General features: G+C 38.4%; 1 protein-coding gene across 1 annotated transcript in view; it reads left to right on the forward strand.

Annotated features, from left to right (window-relative positions):
* Nucleotides 1-18,328, forward strand: part of cubn (cubilin (intrinsic factor-cobalamin receptor)) — a 70,313-nt gene that overhangs the window by 5,519 nt on the left and 46,466 nt on the right. Inside the window, exons 8-24 of the mRNA XM_005941275.2 lie at nucleotides 145-313; nucleotides 1,598-1,729; nucleotides 3,042-3,137; nucleotides 3,412-3,536; nucleotides 5,362-5,554; nucleotides 5,953-6,071; nucleotides 6,279-6,513; nucleotides 7,344-7,525; nucleotides 7,831-7,993; nucleotides 9,206-9,396; nucleotides 10,730-10,886; nucleotides 11,207-11,382; nucleotides 12,606-12,771; nucleotides 13,330-13,555; nucleotides 15,147-15,277; nucleotides 16,785-16,974; nucleotides 17,083-17,243. Coding sequence (XP_005941337.1) covers nucleotides 145-313; nucleotides 1,598-1,729; nucleotides 3,042-3,137; nucleotides 3,412-3,536; nucleotides 5,362-5,554; nucleotides 5,953-6,071; nucleotides 6,279-6,513; nucleotides 7,344-7,525; nucleotides 7,831-7,993; nucleotides 9,206-9,396; nucleotides 10,730-10,886; nucleotides 11,207-11,382; nucleotides 12,606-12,771; nucleotides 13,330-13,555; nucleotides 15,147-15,277; nucleotides 16,785-16,974; nucleotides 17,083-17,243 — 2,812 coding nt within the window. The remainder of the gene's footprint in view (nucleotides 1-144; nucleotides 314-1,597; nucleotides 1,730-3,041; nucleotides 3,138-3,411; nucleotides 3,537-5,361; nucleotides 5,555-5,952; nucleotides 6,072-6,278; nucleotides 6,514-7,343; nucleotides 7,526-7,830; nucleotides 7,994-9,205; nucleotides 9,397-10,729; nucleotides 10,887-11,206; nucleotides 11,383-12,605; nucleotides 12,772-13,329; nucleotides 13,556-15,146; nucleotides 15,278-16,784; nucleotides 16,975-17,082; nucleotides 17,244-18,328) is intronic.

The raw sequence follows: 18,328 nt of genomic DNA on the forward strand, positions 1-18,328 counted from the left end.
TCTATCTATCTATCTATCTATCTATCTATCTATCTATCTATCTATCTATCTATCTATCTATCTATCTATCTATCTATCTATCTATCTATCTATCTATCAATCTGTTGTTGTTAAGTGTTCTCACTGACTTTTGCTAATTAACAGCCTAAATACCAGTGCATTTGTGAGAGTGGGTGGGAAGCTCCAGCTGGGAACCCAGCGTGTGTGGCTGATGTTGATGAATGTAACCTTCCCAACAAGCCTTGTTCAACCAACCCAGCTGTTCCTTGCTACAACACCCAGGGATCCTTCTATTGTGGAGCCTGTCCCTCTGGTAGTGCTTAATAACATAACAAGCCATAGTATAGCCAGTTCTAAATGAGCATTTGGAGACAGGAGAGACAATTGATGCTAAAACAATTAGTGTAACTCTTTGTTCAGAGCTTTAGCTTTTAATACTATTCTTTGCAGTGATGGCTTTATACCACACAAGTGTTAAGCACTAATTAAGCCATTTGATATTTTTTTTGTTGTTGTTGTCACTTACTATGGTTTATTTACAGTTACACTTGTCAGGTTATTACAATCCTATATCAGAAATGGATGAATGGATGAAATGAAGACATTTTACTATTTCATGCAAAAATATGTAATTTGATGGCAGCAACACGTATCAAAAAGTTGAAACATTTTTACCACTGTGCAGCATTCCACCGTATTTTAACAACAGTTCATAAACTAATGGAAAATGGGAATAGCAGATACTGGACTGGTCTCTGGTTTGTGCCTGTCAAGAGGCCTAGATCTTCTTTGTTGGATTTTTTGTTTGTTTGATGTATTGTTTGATTTAGCACAACAGAACAGTTTTCTACTTTAGCCAAGTCCATTGCAAATGAGCTTTGACTCAGAGAAGACGACTGCATTACAGGATTTCTTTTTTTGCATAACAGAGCTTTAACCTGCATCTATGGATGGCACAGCAAACTGTGTTCACAGACATTTGTTTCTGAAAGTGTTCCCGATCTCATACAGTGATTCCTGTGACAGACTCACGCCTGTTTTTAATGCAGTAAAACGTGATTCCCTGAAGAACCTTTTTAGCTCTGTCCCTTGCACAAAGAGATTTTTCCAGAAATATTTTGATGATAACATGTAATGTAGATGATGAGATGTTCAAAATCTTCACAAATTTCAGTTCAAGAGCAATCTGAAAATTTTGCACAATTCATAGACACAGTTTTGTTTTGTTTTTTGGCAGAGTGGTGTGCCTCTGCCCAGCTTTACTTCTGAGAAACTCTGCCTGTACACAGTCATATGACATCCCAACTTTTATGAGTTATGTGCCATTAAATTCAGACTTAGTTAATATTTTTCATGAAGTAGTAAAATGTCTCAGTTAAACATTTAATATGTTTATTATGTGCTATTATCAGTAAAATGTATTTTTTATGAGATTTTTACGAGTAATTAGAAATGATGTTCCAAGATTTGTTTTAAAACTTATAAAGTTAAATAGCATTTTGCATCTTGTGCTATCCCAGGTTGCTAATGAGTTGTTGAGATTTGTGCATATAAAAAGATTTAAGATTTTTCCTCTCATTTTCTCTGACATGGTTAGGCTGGCAAGGAAATGGTTATAGCTGTCAGGATGTGGATGAATGTTTGACCAATAATGGCGGCTGCTCCACTACTCCAATGGTTCAGTGCTTGAACACCATGGGCTCTTTTCACTGTGGTCCCTGTCCTCCAGGTAACTCAGCAGAGAACAATACTGAATGTCACGCATATGTGCAGGAAGATTACCTATAGCTTCTACGGCTTGGCTCCACTTAATCCCTGAAATTGCTGGTGTACTTAACCCAAGTAAAAAGCTGCGCTTTTCAATAAAACATTTTGAATCACCACATAGCCTGACAGCACCTGGTCCAAGATACTACATAACATACCATAGTACAAAGTACACAATACTGTAGCTGTGAGAGAAACATTTACAAGATATGTGGTGTAGAAAAAAACTAATTTAGTTTCATTTTTAATACAAAGTGCAATGGAACTCTGGATATTTAAACTAGTGATGTGTCGGTCGCGAACGAAATGGCTCTTAGAGCCGACTCTTTGAAGTGAACGACGCCAGCAGGCTCCTTATTGGCAGCCGTGGGTTGTGTTTTTTTTGCTTTCTCTCGCCCTCTCTCTCTCTCTCTCGCACTTTTTGCCCCGCTTCACTCCGCATGCGAGCCTTGTGCTTTGCGCTGGGAAGAGGGGGGCGTTAGTTACACTCACAGTAGCACAGGAACAGAGTGGGAGGGAAAGAGAGAGAAAGAGAGCCAGGGACAACAAGGTCACATTAGAAAGGTATAGTAATCATCCACAACTATTTTCAGTTGCAGATGATAAAGGATTCAGAAAGTTTATTCATGCAGGTCTATATGACAGAGAATGTGCATGTTCTTTTTGTTTTCATATTTTTTCATATTTATATTTAATTGTGTTGTGGTTTGCAGTGTTTTGTGTTGTTTCACTTTAAATTTGTTTAAAAGGAAAAAGCTGAAAATTTAAATTGTTAAAAGTTGAAATGTGAATAGAAGTTCAGTTAACGCTAGAAATGCGTTTTGGAGTTTGTACGTGCAGAGGCCACTGTATATTTTTATATATAAGCATATATAAATAAAACCACGTCTTTTTACATTAGTAATTCCTTTTGTGCATAATTTTATATTGTTGTTAATAATAAATTAATTAAAGCAACAAAACAACCTGAAGAGCCTGTTGGGAGCCGAAAGAGCCGGCTCTCTAAAAAGAGCCGGAAATCCCATCACTAATTTAAATTCTAATTCTTTAAAATGTAAATATTATAGCTGTAAAAAATTGTTTATTACTGCATGTTGAGTATCTGCCTGTAAAAACTCTTTGTAACTCTTGTCTGTTAAAAATAGAAATATTTTTGTTACTTAGTCAAATAGCTGGGTGACTGACTGTGGCTCATCAGATGTGAAAGCCACAGTCTGAGAGCACAAAGTGTCATTTGCACTGATAACTCACAGATAACTCCTCTGTTTTTGCAGGCTATGAAGGAGATGGGAAAGCATGCACACAGTCTAACATCTGTGATACTAACAATGGCGGCTGTTACCCATTAGCCACCTGCAGCTCCAGCCCTGGTAAGAAAAATTAACAAAGAATAAACAAAAGACAAGAAAAAAGAAGCATTGCTTTATATGTCAACCAAATAAAAATGAAGCATGAGCAAATAATACCTACTTACTACTGAAAGAATGAAATAAGTACTATTTATTTCTTCTTTCTGTACTTCTTCCTGAAATTTTGCTCAATTAAGAGTTATGTATGCATCTGCTCATCTGATTCCCCAAACATCGTCAGTAGTCACCAAGTCTGATCAAACCCCTTTCTATTCAAATCTCTTGCATCCACCAGGATCAAGTCTCCCAGTCTGTACCTGCCCACCAGGCTACATAGGCAATGGATATGGACCAACTGGTTGCACCCAAACCAGCAACATCTGTCAGACAAACAACCCCTGTGTCAATGGGCAGTGTGTGGTGAGTGTGTGCATGCACGTGTGTACTGGAGTAAAAATTAGGAAAAGAATTCTGTCTGTAAACAACACTTCTGTGGAGTCTTATATGACTCCCTGTAGCTTCACTCCTCCTGTCATCCCCAAACCCCCCATCTCCATAGAGACTGTTTGCTCCCAGACCCTCAAAAACAAACCAAAAATGAGCAAAAAACAAATTAAGTAGAACATTTCATAATAAAAGAATGTTGTAATAATGCCCTCAACTACACCTAACAGTAAATCAACTAAATGTGAACTATTTAACAGTAAGTTTCTCACTTCTAAGTTCCTGTTAGTAAATTGTTTCATAAATGATTAACATATTCACTCTGCTTTGCCCAGACCTAGTTACAGCAGGATTAATATGTTAGTTCAAATGAATCATCAGGCGATCTCTGGGACTACTGGGGTCTGTTGGCTCCCTGGAGGCTGGAGAACTGCGGTTGCCTTTTTGGAGTATCTGGGTCTCTGCCTCAGTTGGTGGCGGTGGGTGACTGGGGTGTGCCTGGGCTGCTTGTGGTGGTGGGTTCGGTCTCCTGACTGGGGAGCATGACTCTTCTGGGGTCTGTGCCCTCTTTGGCTGCCTTGCCGTGTAGGGTGGCTGGGGCCCTGAGACCCTGATCTCAGCTTGCACCAGGGTGGCTGGGCTCTAGCGGGGTTCTCTGGGACTCCCACCCCCTTGCCGTGAGTGCCCGATCTATGGCCTCATTTCTTCTCCTGCCGGGATGGGCATGCTGACATAGCCGAGATGTGTCTTAGAAAAGCAAAATATGTTTGGCACAACATGCATTCATATCATAATTCTGATTGCAGAAGCTGCCAGACAGGACAGGATTTAAATAAATAAATAAATGAATGAATCATGACCTTGAGTCTGAATCCTCAAAGCACATGCAGAGGAGAAGATGCAATCTTTCTCACTGGAAAATTTAAAAAGTGAAATAACTATTCTGGGTGATTTATCATCCATGGAGATGTTGAAAATGACAGTCTCAGCACTGCATTTTATTATACCCAGTTGGCTTCTTTCAAAACATAAATGATCCCATTCATTGTCCTAATCACACTCTGGATATTGACATATGGTATAGAAACTGAAAACCCTCTTTTGTCAGACCAGGTTCTGTTTTGATCAGGATTTATTTTTATAATAATAGACTATACAGCACTGCAGAATAAATTGTCTTTCTGAGAATGTAACTAAGTTTAAGGCAGTGATCTTGTTCAGGACCACATGCCACCACAGTGCAGAGCAGCTGCCTAAACTTTCATCGCACAGAGGTTGATTATTTTCTTAATAGCATTACGTCCTCTCTGGATACTGTGGCTCCTCTGAAAAAGGAGGCAACAAGTGAGAGATGCTCGACTGTCTAGTATTACTCACAAACACGCACCTTAAAACAGACAACCCATAATGCACTTATTTAGAAAATCTTTGTTTAGCCTGGAAAACGGTTTTAAAAATACAAAAATAATAAATAGTATATAACAATAAATAAATTGAATCGATTTTGGAATAAGGCTGTGACATGACAAAACGTGTGAATGTTTTCCAGGTGCACTGTATTTTTGGTTCCTAGAGTTTTTAAAAGTAGAATGTGAGCCAGAGCCTTCAGATACCAGGCTCCTCTAGCTCTATAGTGAAATAAAATGTACCACGAGAGATTTTTTTTTATTTCTTTTGATGTGTCAGATTTATTTGAAATGTGTTTTTATATTTACTGAATGAATCTTTGAATGCCTAATAAATCCTTCATATGAAAACAAAGACAAATCCGTTTGCAAACATAAAACCTGTGCTACCACAGGACATCACCTCAAATCCTGGCTACATCTGCAACTGCAACTCTGGCTGGGAAGGCGTGAACTGTGACCAGAATATCAATGAATGCTCAAGCAATCCCTGTCAGAATGGAGGAACGTGTACTGATGGCATTAATGGTTTCACGTGTACTTGCACCACCCAGTGGACTGGCGAGTTCTGTCAGACTCCTCAGCAAGGTAATGGGAAGGATGGGCTGAGAGGGTGTGGATAAACTGAAAACAGATGAGGAGAGGAGAGTGAATGTGACACGGAGAGGAAAACGCCTGGAGCATAGAAAATAAGCTGCAAAGTGCAGAAATACAATTATTCATCATCTGTCTGTGGCCGAGTGACTCAATAATCACTTTATATTACAGAAATAGAACTAGAGTGGATTATTTTGTTTTTTATTATTACACAGATAAATCGTAGCTTTACGCTTCAAACTACGTTAACATAACCACGTGTGTGGTTAAAGCTTAAGAAACATAATCGCAAACCAGTAAAGATGATTTCAAACTTCAGCAGCATGCAAGCTAGCTTCTCTCCCAAGGACGATATCAAGGTTAAAAACCAGTGTGAATGTGTGTTGCAGTATGTGGAGGGTACCTGACTGGCCCTGCTGGTTCCTTCAGTTATCCTAACACCCCAGGTCACGATGAATATGATCACGAGGTCAGCTGTGCATGGGTGATCCACACTGATGCAAACAAGGTGTGTTCCTGTTCCTCTCAAGTTGAAATTCTAGACAAAAAAAACTTTTTTTGTTTGTTTTGTTCTGTTTTATTTCGTATTTTCATGATTTGGGTTTGTGAGGTGGTAGTAAATATGGTGGTGCAATGAAATGTGTTAAATGCTTACACATCTTTGGCCCTTACTAATGTTTACTAATTAGTCATTTATTTCTGTCTTTTCTTCTAGATCCTGCGCATTACCTTTCCATTCTTTGATCTGGAGAACAGTGCCAACTGCAACTTTGACTTCCTTCAGATTCACGACGGGGAGAGTGCTTCAGCTTACATGATCGGAAAATACTGTGGCCAAAATAGCCCTGCAGAGCTCTTCAGCTCCCATAATTCTCTGTACTTTTGGTTTCGCTCTGACCACTCTGTCAGTGCCGGTGGCTTCACAGTTGCTTGGCAGTCTCAGGACCCAGGTCAGTATAGTTCAAGTGTTTTGGTGTTGAAATTTGAAATATTTTGAAGCTTGAAGCTGGAAAAAAAATTGGCATGAGGTTGCAATTGCAATTAAATGTGCCAACAAATGAAAAAACGAATTTATATATTTAAATAAATAAGTAACGATAACGAGCTCATTTCAGTAATGGCTAAGAACAGTGCAAATTTGTGGGTCATAAATGAGCAAAGTTGTTTGTGAGTGTTTTTGTTAGCTAAGCACAGCATTTACATTCTGTGCTGTCTTTTAAAATGACATCCATATTGTAACTGAATGCCCATATGATGAAAAATGTATGTATGTGTCATATTTACATTACATCACCCCTCTTCTTGCAGTCCTTATCATTTCAAATAAATGAACGCACACAAAATTAGATTAGCTTTTTTCAGTGTCGTGACTTGTGTGCTGCAGGCCGTAGAAAATCATATATATGTGATTCCTTTAAATTTTCTCCTAATAATATTTTGTGCTCTATAACTGAAATTCCAGTTGCAAAATTGACGCTATGCCTTTTTAGTAAATCCTGGCTGTAACTTTTTAAGACCCAGTGAGGTGTTTGATATGACACAGAGGGTTAATAGATCTGGTCCGTTACAGTTAGTAATGTCTCATTTATAATTTTGAGAGATCTTGGTTTCTATTACTGAGTTAGGCATGGGAGCTTGTGTTTTGTTTATTTGATCATACTTACATTTTATGACTCATATGCACATTGTGTGCAAATGAACAATGTTTTCCTGTTAAGTTAATAGAAAACAACAGTTGTATGAATAATGTTGATTTATTTAAATCCATTTCTAATCTCAGTGTGTGGAGAGGAACTAACTGCCCCCTATGGCAACATTAATTCACCTGGTTATCCTGGAAACTACCCACCTAGTCGGGACTGCTACTGGACAGTAACAGTGGACCCCGGCCTTCTCATTACCTTTGCATTCGGGACTCTAAGTCTTGAACATCATCCTAACTGCAACTTTGACTTTCTAGAGGTAAGAAATGGCACATTACCCACTTCACTTTGAAAGCATGTTTTTGTGTTGTGTGTCGATGTTTGCGGGGACAGTCCTCTTTTTGACCACTTTATCTCACTCAGACCTGACACATACCTATGTACTCTGTAAAGCGGGGTTAAATGCAGCCATACTGCTGAAATGAAAACAATGAAATTATTCCGTCTTACTCGTGTTTGCTACAGTTTGCTATTTTAGGAGGTAAGTGCATTGGCTGAAACTACTACTATGTTTTTCATCCTTACAGTTTTTCCTCTATTGTTTTGTGTCACCAAATGCTTTAGATTCGGGATGGCCTTCTATCTGAAGATCCAGTTTTAGGAAAGTACTGTAGTACTGCATCTCCACCCCCCATACAGACCACTGGCCCAGAAGCATGGATTCACTTCCACTCTGACTTCTCTGTCTCTGACCGAGGTTTCCACATTACATACACAACATCACCAAGTAAGAAACCAGTCATACTGAGTTTTGCTTGGTTAAGTGTATACAGTCATGGCCAAAATTATCGGCACCACTGGAATTTTTCCAGAAAATGCACCATTTCTTTGTTACAAGATTGTTACAAGATTGTTACAATTACAAATGTTTTGTTATACACATGTTTATTTCCTTTATGTGTAGTGGATCAACACAAAATACATAGAAAAAAAGCCAAATTTGGCAGTGCTTCATGCAAAACTCAAAAAAATTCTAAAACTCCAAAAAAGCCTTGGCTGTGTGCAAGGCATAATGAAATCTGAAGACTACCAAAACATTTTGGGGCACAATGTAGGGCCCAGTGTCAGAAAGCTGGGTCTGCGTCAGAGGTCACGGGTCTTCCAGCAGGACAATGATCCCAAATACGCCTCTAAAAGCACCCAGAAATGGTAGAAGACAAAGCGGTGGGGAGTTCTAAAGTAAGCGTTTCGGCTTGTGGCCTTCATCAGGGTCATGAAGGCCACAAGCCGAAACGCGTTGGTCAATTACTAAAGTTGTTCATCCTCCCTTAAGTGTTGCTGGAGTTCCTGCTTTGTGAATTCTTTCATCCTCTCCATGCACCTTGGAAGTTGGTGAAGTTGTGATGTATGCTCTCCTGCTGCCATCTCGTGTCCTTCATGCTGTAGTTCTGATCCATTTTTTTTTATTATATTTGGTCAAAATTATTTGTTTCATGTTAAGCTAAGTTGTAGCTAAAAGTGGAAAAATAATGGAACTTAAAATGAAATGAAATATTTTAGTGTAGAGGGAACAGTTCTGGACTGAGAAACATCCTTACAGTTGTACTTTTTAGGGGATTTGAGACGCATTACTCCCATGGGTTTTTTGGCCCCCTTAGTTTCATATTGCACTTGCGTACAGTTAAGGATGCCATCTTTTATGTGATCTGGACTTGTTTGAGAAAAAAACAATAAGGGTGATTTTCCTAACACTTTATGTTTTGTATATCCTAAAAAAATATATTCAATGTTTTTGCATTTTTGTGTGCCTACAATTTGTACAGAGTTTGGATAAATGCTGTAATTGTCAGTTGTCATTGTTATCATTATCATATTTATTAACAGTATTATCTGTGCAATGCAATCCTTGGATGCTTGGTTTGATTATTCCTAGCAGTGTCAATATCCTGCTTTGTGAATTGTGTTGTGCTTCTAACTCTTTGTGCGTGTTTTTTCTTAGGCGACCCTGGTTGCGGTGGAACATTCACTGACAGTGAGGGCGTCATTATTTCCCCCAACTGGCCCAACAACTATAACCACAACCGCCAGTGTATCTATTTGATCAGGTTGCCAGAAGGTGGGCAGGTGGCCCTCAACTTCACTGACATGGATCTTGAGAGTCACAGTGGCTGTGCTTTTGACTACGTGGAGGTAAGACCTATTTATGTCTCCCAGACAAATATTTTGTCCCTCCTTTTTTCAGAATTTTATATGTGGAAAGAAATCTCACCATACTTAACAAATGCAGTGATTTTTTTAGACACCATTTTGAGAAAATGATTGATAGCCACGATCAGCCTGGGAGCTTACTAATAATCCGACTTTTATTTACAAGTAAATCTGCACATACATGGTCTCTGTACTGGTCCATATGAACTTCAAATTATTTATTTAAATTCAGTTCAATTCAGTTTTATTTATACAGCACCAAATCACAACAACAGTCGCCTCAAGGCGCTTTATATTGTAAGGTACACCCTTCAATAATACATACAGAGAAAAACCCAACAATCAGAGGACCCCCTATGAGAAAGCACTTTGGCGACAGTGGGAAGGAAAAACTTCCTTTTTTTGTGTTGCCTGTCCTGTTTGGATCTTTAACCATCAGAATTGTTGTCTGAAGGCCAAGAAAGATGCCAAGCGGATTTACTTTACCAAGTGAATCATCATGGCCTTGCCATATTGGTCCATTTGATTGACCTTAATTATAATTATATTGTATTTATTTGATTTGATTTTCGGTTGTTACAGACGGGACAGACATTATTGGGGGATAGGACAGGTAGAAAGAATGAAAGAAAGAGAGGGAGAGAAAGAAAAATAGAGGGGAGAAGAGATGGTGAGAAAGGGGGAGGAAAAAAAAGAAAAACAAACAAAACACCTTGATCACCTGTATGAAGATAACAATTTTTTTAAAAAAACAAACAGAAAAACTCCCTTTTAACAGGAAGAAACCTCTGGCAGAACCAGGCTCAGGGAGGGGCGGGGCCATCTGCCGCTACCGGTTGGGGTGAAAGAAAGAAGGCAGGATAAAGACATGCTGTGCAAGAGAGACAGAGATTAATAACAACTATGATTCACTAACACATAGTGAGTGATGTGTGTCATGGGAAGCCCCCGGCAGTCTACACCTATTGCATCATAACCAAGGGAGGATTCAGGGTCACCTGGTCCAGCCCTAACTATATGCTTTAGCAAAAAGGAAAGTTTTAAGCCTAATCTTAAAAGTAGAGATAGTGTCTGTCTCCTGAATCCAAACTGGAAGCTGGATTCAGCAGTTTGCACTGTGCAATTGCCAGTTACTGCAAAAGCTTGACTGCACTTCTTGCTGAAACATGTAAATGTGAAAAATACACAACAGATAAGAAATCAGGGTGGGGTAAATACTCTCTCACAACACTTTAGACACCATTGCTCGACAGAGAGTTGTTATCAGATTAACATTCCAGCTTCTGTCCTCTTGTTCCACCTCCTTTTTTTTCAGGTCCGTGATGGGAGAACAGAGACCGATCCTCTAATAGGGAAGTACTGTGGAAACACCCCACCAGCTCCTGTTCTCTCATCCTCAAACGTCCTGTGGATTCGCTTCAAGTCTGACAGCTCAGTCAGTCGAGCTGGATTTAGGGCTGTCTATACTGTTGGTGAGATTTGTAGTGTGATATGTTTTATATTTGATGACATTTTATGCTATTTTTGTTTAAGAATATTCACTTACATTTCTCTTAGTTGGCAGTTAGAATTAAAGCTGCAGGGATAATACTAATTTGCTTTCCTTGTTGTCCCATTAGTTAACAGAAAATATTTTACAGTGGCATGAAAATCATTTTTTGAAGTTTTTTTTAAAGCATAAATTTTATGCAGACTTGCTCAATCAAATATTTGTGTGTGTAATTATGTATATTTACGTTCCAACGTTAACTCCACTTGCCATTGACTAAACATTACCTCTCCCTCTCTCCAGCTTGTGGAGGTACTTTATCTGGGAGTGGGCAGTTTCACTCTCCCTACCACCCCAATGCATATCCCCATAATAAGGTCTGTGAATGGGTGATTAACCAGCCAGAGGGTTATGTGGTCACCCTTGACTTCCTGTCATTTGATGTTGAGGGAGGCTCCTGTCGATATGATTATGTTGAGGTAAATTAATTTTATATTAGTTCTCACAGTTAGATATTTTAACAGTACTCTGAGTACGACACACAACAATCTCAAATAAAATAGAATAATAGCCTCATTATTTGTCCTCTTCTTCTTTATCTTCCTATTGTTCTTCTTCTTTTTTATTATTATGGTTATTTATATTATTTCACTGTGATAAAAACATTAAGGAAATGAAAATGTTGCGGACAGTAAAAAGTGATAGATGAGTAACATTACTGATATTATTTTACATCAAATAAAACATATCCAGAGGAAACCACAAGAAACATTTTCATTCATTCACAAAACAAAAATATGAACAGATGAACATTTCAATAATTGCAATAATTATGAGGAAATCCTGCTTCAAATTCTGATTTATGGATTTGAAGGTGTGATTAATGTGATTAATGATTAACTGTTAAATACCTGGAATGGAATATAATCTAGGCTTAATAGGGATGACCTCTTAGGCTGTTTCTATGCTCACCGCGTCACTTTTATTGTGGGTGTTGCATGACGATTTTCACATCAGTTCTTGTGTCAAGGTGAGATGATGGTCCACCTGTGTACTGGAGCTTGTCCCTCGGGTTCCTACAATACATCAGGACCTGTTGCCTCCTGAATTCACACCTCACTTGGTTTAGTGTGAGGGACATGTTTAAGCGGGTGGAGGGGCAGCACATTGGGGAAGTTAGTGGAAGGGTGAAGACCTAAGCTGGGAGTGGGCCATTCCTCTGGGGGCCCATGTGGGGTGTCGTTCTCCATTCTCCAGGTGTAGGTGGGTTTTTTTTGTTTAAATGATTTCAGATATGGGTTAAGGATTAGTGAGTGACCACATCTAACTCCATACATCAATACTTTGTGGTCTGCTGAGACTGCCTACTCCATTACACCATCTTACCTTAATTTCCTTTCTCAAGTTTTAAGTTCCAAAACAGCTGTATTTAACTTAAATGTTAAAAATTCACATCTGGTTACAGCTATCACATGTGTGATAGCTCAGTACCATAAATTGCTTTAAATAATTTTATGTTTTGTGGGTGGGTTTTTGTTTTGTTTTGTTCTTTTGGATATATGTGAGTAGTTCTCTCTGGTGGCACTGAAGCAGTAATGCTTTTATATTTCACCTATAAATGTAACAGTGCTTGTGCGTTATTCATACTTGAACTCGTGGCAGTGGATCAGTTATATGAGCACATGCTTTGTCCTGTTTCTAGGTCAGGGATGGAGCCACGTCAAGCTCTCCTCTGCTGGGGACATTTTGTGGTGCTGAGATTCCCCCCAGGCTTCAGTCTACTCAGCGATCTATGTACATCAAATTCACCACTGACTCTTCTGTCAGCAACCACGGCTTTGAAGCAGCCTATGACTCTGCCATAGAGGGTGAGAGAAGTATCAATGTTTCTCATTGAGTACTCTTATAAGTGACAAATATTTTGCAGATCACCAGATATGATGGCAATTTGCTAAGCAGGTTTTCATCTCTTGGCTTCTATAGGATTCGTTTTTTCTCAGTTTTTAAATTGATCTTTCTTAAAATGTATTGTTTGTTTTTTTGCTTACAAAAATGTATATTGTTTGTCTGGATGATATTTCTTTCCTTTTTGAAAAACCCCCCACTCAAAAACCCCACAAGAATTGACTGTGAGTAAACACAGATACTGACAGAAATGTGGAAATTTTGTAATCAAGTTCATTCACTGTAAATAAGATAAGATTTTATTAATTGTAATGTAAGCTCATGATTTTATGAATTTAGCTAGCAGAAACCTTTAAAACTTTAAAGAAGGCACAGCAGCACACCTGCTCTTTTTAAACCTGCTTTTATTTTTTATTTTTACATGACATTAAGTTCCAATTGTTTCAGACCTGTCTTTAAGCTTTGAAAGCTCAAGCTCAAAAGTCTGTTGATCTCTAATTTGTTTTTTTTCCATATTCCAGGCTGTGGTGACACCTTGACCAGTCCTTCTGGCACCATTACAAGCCCTGGTCATCCCAGCAGCTACCCCCATGGTGCCAATTGTACCTGGTACATCAATGTTAGCCCAGGCAACCTGATTCGGCTGACATTTGAGTCATTCAACTTAGAGTACCATGCTAATTGTAACTTTGATTATCTGGAGGTCTACGACAACGGCACAGTGCAAACTGGAAACAAGATTGGAAGGTACACATGGACACCATGCACACACAACTGCACATATATGCACTCAACAACCACTTTGCATCAACATTTGTACACAAGTGTGCATGTTGATTTTATAATGATAATTATGATGATTGTATGATTCACACAGTTGCATATTTATACAGAAGAGGAATAAAATTATTAAAAATGTTAAAAGGTCATCTTGTCAAGAATATTCAGCAATAACTAACTTGGAAGTCATCCCAACTAAGCTAAACTGTTAGCTTCACAGTTAATTTAAAGAAGTAAGCCTGATTCATTCTTTGTTTTACATAGAGACAAATAAAAAGTCACAAAAAGGGGTACCATAAGTTGGGATGCTATGTAAAATGTGAATAAAAAGTTCTTTTGGGGTAAAAATCATTTTAGCAACAAAGATCTGGGAAAGTTGCATGGTGGGACAGTCTCACCAGTATGGGTTGACTGAGTATAATGAAGAAAAAAAATGTATATAAAATACTGAGGGGCTTGTGTCAGTGGGAAAATTACTTCCCAAAACAATCTCAACCTTTTGTGCTTTAGTGTTGTTCTAAATGCATGTCAGGCAGGAAAGGACCCAATCGCAGACTCAAACTCAAAGGAACACAGCTTTATTGCTGAATGGCAAAACGATACAAAACTATACTGTTAAATGATAAACTGAACACACAGAGAGACACACAGGGAAACATAGCTGACACAAATTAACTAGACACACCGAACATGGGCACATGACTTTCACATTACAACAGGAAGTCGGAGTGGAGGAGTGGCAGACTAGAGGGAGCGAGGGAACATGAGGGAGAGAGAGAAAGAGGGCAGACGTGATGGGCTGGGGAAACAGATAAATATGACGGAGTGAAACGAGGCACACGCATAAGCACAAACACAGACACAGAGAGGGAGACACAGAGGGCAAAGACATGGGGGAAATCCAATAAACAAATCTAAATCGAACCACCAGTAGAATAACTCTAGACTAACACAGAGGACCAAAACACAAATAATAATACAAAATGACAAAAACACAGAAAAAGGTAAACCGCTGGGTCACCAACCCAGGACTGTGACAATTCGACCCTTAAATCATTTTGTTCTCAACAAATTACCCTTTGTAGAAGAGAAGGAGGAGAATTCAAGGAAATCTTTGTATAAAAGGAAAGTAAAACAAGATTTTTGATGAATACATATTTCTTTCTTTTTCAGTAAAGGCCTCATGTTTTCAGTAACACAATGCCACAAAAATCAAAATGAGGATGTCTTCTTCCAGAAGAAGAAGAAGAATTTGTTATGAACTTTAATTTCAAAGGATGCTTTGTATGATTTGTCACTCCATGCATTGTTATGGATGTGTTGATTATCCAGCTACTATAACAATGCTGTTTTGTTTTGGTATTTTTACTTTACAGCTTTAAAAGAGGCTTGTTACTTTAAAATACTTTTTTTATCCTGCTCATTCTGATTTGTAGAATGATGCAAACTACATTTAAGTTACAAAGCAATTAGGTTTGTAAAGGTTTGGATTGTTTTGTACATGCTGGTACAAGGTACAAGTACAAATTTGTCTACATGTTGCATTTTGTATGTGCAGGTACTGTGGTCGCTCAGTGCCTCCATCCATCACGAGTACTGACAACCAGCTGACCCTGCTATTTGTGTCTGACTCAAGTTTAAACACAGAAGGATTCTCTGCTAGCTATATCTCCATCAATGCCACCACAGGTACATGGTTATCTTTCCCAAAACAGAGCATAGAATTTTTAACACAGCTTTTCCAGACATCCTAGTTTTTATTGACATATTAAAAGTTTTGCAAACAACTGAAAAAAATTTTTCCCCCACAATCAAAAACTACCAGGTTCAAAATTATTAGCTTCCTAATGCAAATTGTACCCTTTTTTGTTGGATAAGTGCCTAAAGTCTTTTGACACACATCTCTTGAGCAATCCCAGTCCATTTTTCTTTTTTCACAAGGCCTCCAGTTTTATAGGCTTCTGCCATTGACCTGGGTCTTCAGTTCATCCCACAGATGTTTCTTTTTTTATTCACTTTGGTCTTCTGGAGGTGGTACGTTATGAATACCAATGTATGTTCTGGACCATTGTCATGTATCAAGATAAAGTGATGATGCAGGCTCAGTTTGGACATATCCTTGTTTCTTCTCGATTCCTTCCACCTTGAAGAGATTCCTAGATACACTGATAATACTCCTATCATTGTGTTTTACTGTGGGACGGGGGGTCTTTGGGAAGCACGCCTTTCCCTTCTTCCTTCAAAGAGCTAGTTGTTTGTCATCTAATCTAAGAACACACTTCTAGCATCTTTCTCCAGGTTTCCTGAGCATACTTCAGTCTGGCTTCAAGGTGTCTCTAAAACTGTACTTTTTCTTCATCTGCAACCCTGCAGTCCATTCCTGTGAAGAGTTCTAGTCATTTCTTTATTTGAGACTACAATTCCTGACTTGGCCAAACCATTCATTGGTGTTCTGGAGTCTTTGAAATTGATTGCTGTCTATCCCTGCCAAGCTTGTTCTTTAATTTACAGATGATACTTCCCCCTCCAGTTTTTGACACTTGAAATGCTGTGATAACTTTGTACATCTACTTCCTGCTTTGTGAGGGTTTGTGAAATAACTTCTGTAAGTGTAAAGTCTAAACTGATTTCTTGTGTTTTTTGGCAAAATATGTTTTGAAGTGACAGTTCAGCCCCTCCTCGTGATTTTACAAGCTTTAAGCATTAAAGAGTTGTACCACATCATTGCCCAGAAGTGCTTTATGCTATGGCTCAATGAAAGTCAGTTTTTCAGTGGACTTTGAATCTGGAGCCTGGTAATTTATTTTCTAAAATAATTCTGTTATTGTGTGCAGACAGAAAGAATTTATGAAAATGATGTGCTGCATTAAAGAAGAACAGGGAAAAATTTGACAAGAACTTCAAAAACTTGACATAAATTTCATCGGGGGACTAATAACTTTTTTCTCATCTGTATATGGACATGGTGTTTTCAGTCACAGTGCATAAAATCAGACACCCAGTCATGCAGTCTGCCTGCACAAACATCGTTATAGAGAAAACATGTAATTAAATATATCAGTTTTAGAATTTAATCAAGAAAACGACATTTTAGGGATTTTTCCATGCTTCGCTGCTTTTTCTCATGCAAAAAATAATATTATATTCAGATTGTAATTTTTAAAAAATATTATTCCCCCCTTTTCTGTCTCAACAGACTGTGGCCAGACTTTCACCACCCCTACTGGGTCTTTCAGTTCACCCAACTACCCACAATATTACCCCAACAGTAGAGACTGCATCTTCAAGATAATTGTGGATGTTAATATGCAGATTATGCTGAACTTCACTGATTTTGAGTTGGAGGGGCTCCACCCTTCTTGCAGCTTTGATTTTGTGGAGATCAGGTGAGGAAAAAAAATTCTGCCTACTTGGAAGAAAACTGCTGTACAGTTTTATCCGTAATACTTTTTACTCAGACCACTGACATGTTGAACTTCCACTGTCTCAACTAGGGACGGGGGCTTTGAGACATCTCCCTTGATTGGTAAGTTCTGTGCCAATCAGCGGCCTCCAGTTCTGATGTCACACAGCAACCGTTTGTGGGTTCGATTCAAATCTGACACCTCAGTCACTCGTCCCGGATTCATGGCTCACTGGGACGGAACACGAACTGGTGAGGTTCAAATATATGTGATACCAGTTTTTACTATTTCAGCTTTTCTTTATCAAGTTTAATTTTAAGTAAGTCTTTGACATTATGGGCTATAATTATTTTTTCATAATATACTATAATACTAATAGAATTAAAATGATAATACCACCAAATTCATGCATTTTGCCAGGACATCTGCACTTTTGCGACAAACATCTGTAAGTTACCTATTATTTCAGTGACACGTGTCAAAGGTTAGCAGCCATCTGGAAGTAGAGAAATGGCCAAGGCCAAGTTTCTAAGTGAATTTAAAAATTATAATTACAACTACTGGGTGAGAGCATTTCTAGAATTGCGGGTATTACTGGTCCTATTATTAGGGGTGCAACGATACTCGTATCGATATTGAACCGTTCGATACAGTGCTTTCGGTTCGGTACGCATATGTATCGAACAATACAAAATTTGTAATTTATTTTATCAACTTTCCTTCTGACGATGCTGTCTGTGTTGAGCGCTCAGTGGATCTGCGTTCGACTACTCTGCCTAGGCTGCACTGTCAAATCAAATCATCGCGCAGCAAAGGCTGCAAAAGCAAGGAGAGAGGGCTGGCAGAAAGTTGCTGACAAATTAAACTCGTAAGTAATTTAATATTATTATTAATAATAATAATAATAATAATAATAATAATAATAATAATAATAATAATAATAATAATAATAATAATGATAATAATAATAATAATAATAATAACAATAACAACAACAACAACAACAATGGATTGGATTTATATAGCGCTTTTCAAGGCACCCAAAGCGCTTTACAATGCCACTATTCAGTCACTCTCACATTCACACACTGGTGGAAGCAGCTACGGTTGTAGCCACAGCTGCCCTGGGGCAGACCATATCGCGCCATCGGCCCCTCTGGCCAACACCAGTAGGTGGTAGGGTAGATTTATTATATTACATTATATCCCCTTTCACATTAGAGCCACAACAGGACCCACTAGAACATGGGAACAAGTAAAAGTGAAATAAGAATATTCTACAGAATGGTAATATTTATCACTTATATTGCTTTTAGTCTCTTGGAAAGAGACCCTG

Source organism: Haplochromis burtoni, unplaced genomic scaffold, assembly GCF_018398535.1.
Source record: "Haplochromis burtoni strain Fernald_Lab_line unplaced genomic scaffold, NCSU_Asbu1 Contig_309, whole genome shotgun sequence".
Lineage (NCBI taxonomy): Eukaryota > Metazoa > Chordata > Actinopteri > Cichliformes > Cichlidae > Haplochromis > Haplochromis burtoni.